Source organism: Bison bison, unplaced genomic scaffold, assembly GCF_000754665.1.
Source record: "Bison bison bison isolate TAMUID 2011002044 unplaced genomic scaffold, Bison_UMD1.0 scf7180017858886, whole genome shotgun sequence".
In the NCBI taxonomy this organism is placed as follows: domain Eukaryota; kingdom Metazoa; phylum Chordata; class Mammalia; order Artiodactyla; family Bovidae; genus Bison; species Bison bison.
In genome coordinates this window covers 394,231-398,113 of record NW_011489458.1, presented here as the reverse complement: position 1 = coordinate 398,113, position 3,883 = coordinate 394,231, and the positions used below count along the sequence as shown (strand labels likewise).

At 55.2% G+C, this 3,883-nt stretch overlaps 1 protein-coding gene across 3 annotated transcripts in view; it reads left to right on the top strand.

The window, feature by feature from the left end:
- Nucleotides 1–3,883, top strand: part of ZC3H7B (zinc finger CCCH-type containing 7B) — a 55,988-nt gene that overhangs the window by 26,817 nt on the left and 25,288 nt on the right. For all 3 annotated transcript variants that reach the window (XM_010830086.1, XM_010830078.1, XM_010830094.1), the window contains exons 5-6: nucleotides 777–935; nucleotides 3,804–3,881. In XM_010830086.1, the coding sequence (XP_010828388.1) occupies nucleotides 777–935; nucleotides 3,804–3,881 (237 nt within the window). The remainder of the gene's footprint in view (nucleotides 1–776; nucleotides 936–3,803; nucleotides 3,882–3,883) is intronic.

Below are 3,883 nucleotides of genomic sequence, written 5' to 3'. Positions count from 1 at the left end.
GCCCCCATGCCCCTCACCCCCTCCCTCTGCTCCCAGGGCTCTCAACCCCAACGCACAATGGACTCACCTGGAGAGCTTTTAAAGGACTAATACATAATAAAAAGTGTTGTCATGATATGGAGCCCAAGCCCTGCCCCAGATGAGTTAAGTTAGGTTCTCGGACGGCCTGGGCCCTGGCAGGAGTCTGTGGGCCATCAGAGCTGAGGACCGGCGCCCTTATCACCATCTCTTTCTGCAAACCCCCTCCCCATCCTCCACCACCTTCCTCCTTTCTCCAGATTTCAGGTTCTGCCTTTCCCTCATTCTTGCAGCTCCAGCCTTCTCCTCTTGCCTGTCCTCGCTCAGGGCCTCAGTCATTCCCCAGATCCTACGGGACTCTGCAGTGGGCTCTGCCGAGGGTTAGGGTTAGGGGAGTCAGGGCTGGATGAACGGGTCTACCAGATGCCCGTTCACGGTGTGTTCTGTGTGCTGAGCCACCTTTCTGATGTTGCCTCCTCTGGAGATGCCTGTGTTACTTGCAGTCCGTGGTCTTCTGAGTGGCCGGGCTCATGACTATAGAGTTCGAAGGCCCTTCCCCTTCATGTCCTGCCAGGGCTCCTTGGCTGGACAACAAACACCCTTGATTGGGTCTGAACACCAGAGCTGTCTCCTGGAGCCCTTGCCCCCGCCCTGTCTGCGAGGAAGGAAGGAGGTTGGTCCTCGGTCCCCGTGGAGGCAGGAGGCTGAGGGAGGGCGGGTAACAGGCTGACGGGCGGCCCCCTGCTCCTCTCTGGCAGGGCCTGTATGAGAAGGCACTGGAGGACAGCGAGAAGGCGCTGGGCTTGGACAGCGAGAACATCCGGGCGCTGTTCCGCAAGGCGCGGGCCCTGACCGAGCTGGGGCGCCACAAGGAGGCCTACGCGTGCAGCAGCCGCTGCTCCCTGGCCCTGCCCCACGTGAGTGCCGCCTCGCTCGCGGAGGCCAGGCTCCCCATCCTCTCTGGACCCACGCGCCTCACCCCTCTGAGCCTTGCTTTCCTCTGCTGAGATGCTGATATTAACACCAGGCACTGCTAAACATATACTTGTGTATCAACTTACTTAATATTCAGGTTCTATATTAACTTACTTAACCCTTGAGAGAGTCCTGTGAGATAGACGCTCTCATTATCCCCATTTTAAAGATGAGGAGACAGAGGCATGGAGAGGAGGGAACTTACTGAAGATCCCAGTGAGGGGGCAGGGTCGAGACTTGAGCCCAGTAGTCTGACTCCTTTTATACACACACACACACACACACACACATATATATATATATAAAATTTTGGGGGGCTTCCGTCGTGGCTCAGCTGGTAAAGAATCTGCCTGCAACACCAGAGACCTGGGTTCAATCCCTGGGTTGGGAAGATCCCCTGGAGAAGGGCACGGCTACCCACTCCAGTATTCTGGCCTGGAGAATTCCAAGGACTGTAGAGTCTGTGGGGTCAGGAAGAGTTGGACACGACTGAGCGACTTTCACTTTTATTTGTTTTTGTCTGCGCTGGGTCTTCGTTGCTGAGTAGGCTTTCTCTAGTTGCAGCGAGTGGGGGCTACTCAAGTTGGGAGCATGGGCTCTAGAACACAGGCTCAGTAGCTGTGGCTCACGGGCTCAGCTGCCCCGGGGCATGTGGGATCTTCCTGAATCAGGGATTGAACCCACGTCTCCTGCATTGGCACTGAGCCACCAGGGAAGCCTGAGCAGTCTGACTGTTTAATCTCCACCCCTCTCCTAGAGTCAAGGGTTGCAGTGAGCACCTAATGGGGGTGTCGTGTGTGTGGGATCCTGACGTCCAGGGTGTCATTAGGTGGGGAAGGTCAATGGGAAAATCCAGTCAAAGGTCTTGCTTGCCCCAGCTCATGCACAGCTGGGCACATGTCCCCTCCCCATTTATCCATCAACTTAACAAATATTTATGAAGCGCCCACGGAGTGTCCAGATCTGTGCCTTCCAGGGACCCACAGTCTGGAGGGAGACACGTGAAAACAGCCCTGAGGTCTAGGCCTGGCTGCATGGAGCCTGACATGATCCTGGCAAAGCCCCTCCTCTCCTCTCTGCAGATCAGCTCCATGTCTATAAAGTGCCCTTCCCACTTTGTCTCTGGAATCATGGGTGTGAAAGGGCTTGGAGAAGGGTAAATGCTGCCTAGGAAGGACTAAGAGAGCTCTCAGGAGTGGTCAGGATCCTGGAGGGCTCCCAGGAGGAGGCAGGGCTTGAGTGGGGCTGGAAGAAGCAAGAAAGATTTGAGTGGGCAGAGCAGAGACGAGGCTGGAGGCAGGATGATCAGGAATGTCAGTGCCAGAGAACTGGTCTGGGTTTGGGTTCTAATCTTGGGCCTGCTATCTACGAGCTCTGTGCCCTTGGACACAGGGCTTAGCCCCTCTGAGTCTTGGTTTGCACCCCTTTGAAGTGGGGGCAATGACATGAAGCGGGGGTGATGGTATACCATGCACCATAGGGCCGTGCTGAGGATGGAATCAGAAAGTCATACAGGGAAGTGGGCACAGTGGATGGACACAGTAAGAGTTCAGAACACTCACTGTTGTTATACTTTCTGTTTATTATTCTTGCTTCTCCAATTCAGTTTACTCTCTTTTGATCTAGTCCCCGACCTCCACCGAGTTCTTCAGCATCTGCAGCAGGTCCACATCTGGGTCCTGGGCCTGCCTTCTTATAGGAGGAGAGGGTGGCTCTCACCTCGCTGTACAGGCCAGGGAGCCAGACCTGTGAGGGCTCCCTGTGAGGGCTGGTAACTCCCCAGAGGGACGTACCCACATAAGGACTTCTGCCTTTGAGTCAGAGAATTCCCTCGTTTTCCCGGGCAAACGCTGACCAGGCCCTGCTCTGTGCTGGGTGTCAGGACCAGAGGTGACCCAGACCCTGGGCTCCAGGAGTTGTCAGTGAGGTGGGGAGGTGGATGAATGAACAGCGTCCCCAATGCCCATCTGAAGTCAGGACTGCAGTCGCCGTTGCTCTGTTCACTGACTGGTCTCCCCACTGAACTGGCGCCTCAGGGAGGCCTGGGCCCCACCTGCCCTGTGACTGCGATGTCCCTGGCCTCCAGCTTGTGCCTGGCACATAGGCGGTGGTACAGACATGGAGGGTGGAAGGGGTGCTGGGTGCCATTACTGAGCACAGCCGTGGGCCAGGCTCCTTCTAGACTTTACCCGGCCTTGTTCCTTGGTGCCTGTGCTCCATCTGCTCGTCCTCACCTGCAGAGAGCTCCAAGACACTGTTTGATAAAAGAAGCCCATTGTAGAACAAGCAACAGGTGTAATATAATCTCACTCATATACAAAAAGAAGGAGAAAATCCCCACAAAGCAAAACTAAACATCCTTTGTCATCCACGTGTGTGTGAGTCCCTAGCTGAGATCTGTAGGGACACAGAGCACCCTTGTTGGCTAAGCTCCCCCTATGGGAGTGGGAGTCTAGGGTGAGAGTCCAGGGAGTCCTTACTCCATCTCTGACATTTCTGCCTTCTGCAGTAACTGTTACTTGAATTGTGGAAACAAAAAGATAATATTGAAATGAAACCCCAAACGTATTCCTTTCTACTCCCCATAATAAAGGGAACAGGAGAAGCACAGTTTCCTGGCCCCAGCCCCCCACGCACCAGCCGTGTGACCTGAGCAGCTAGCATCCCCTCCTAGGATCTCGCTTCCGTACCCATAACCTGGGGTAATGGGGACCCTGTCCCCCTTTGCTGGGCTGCGCAAGCGTTTGGAGCACAGCTTCGCAAGTCGGAGCAAACTCAACCCCCCCTTACCCTGTGTCTTGCCTTCTCAGGATGAAAGTGTAACTCAGCTTGGTCAGGAGCTGGCTCAGAAGCTTGGGCTTCGAGTTCGGAAGGCATATAAGAGGCCCCA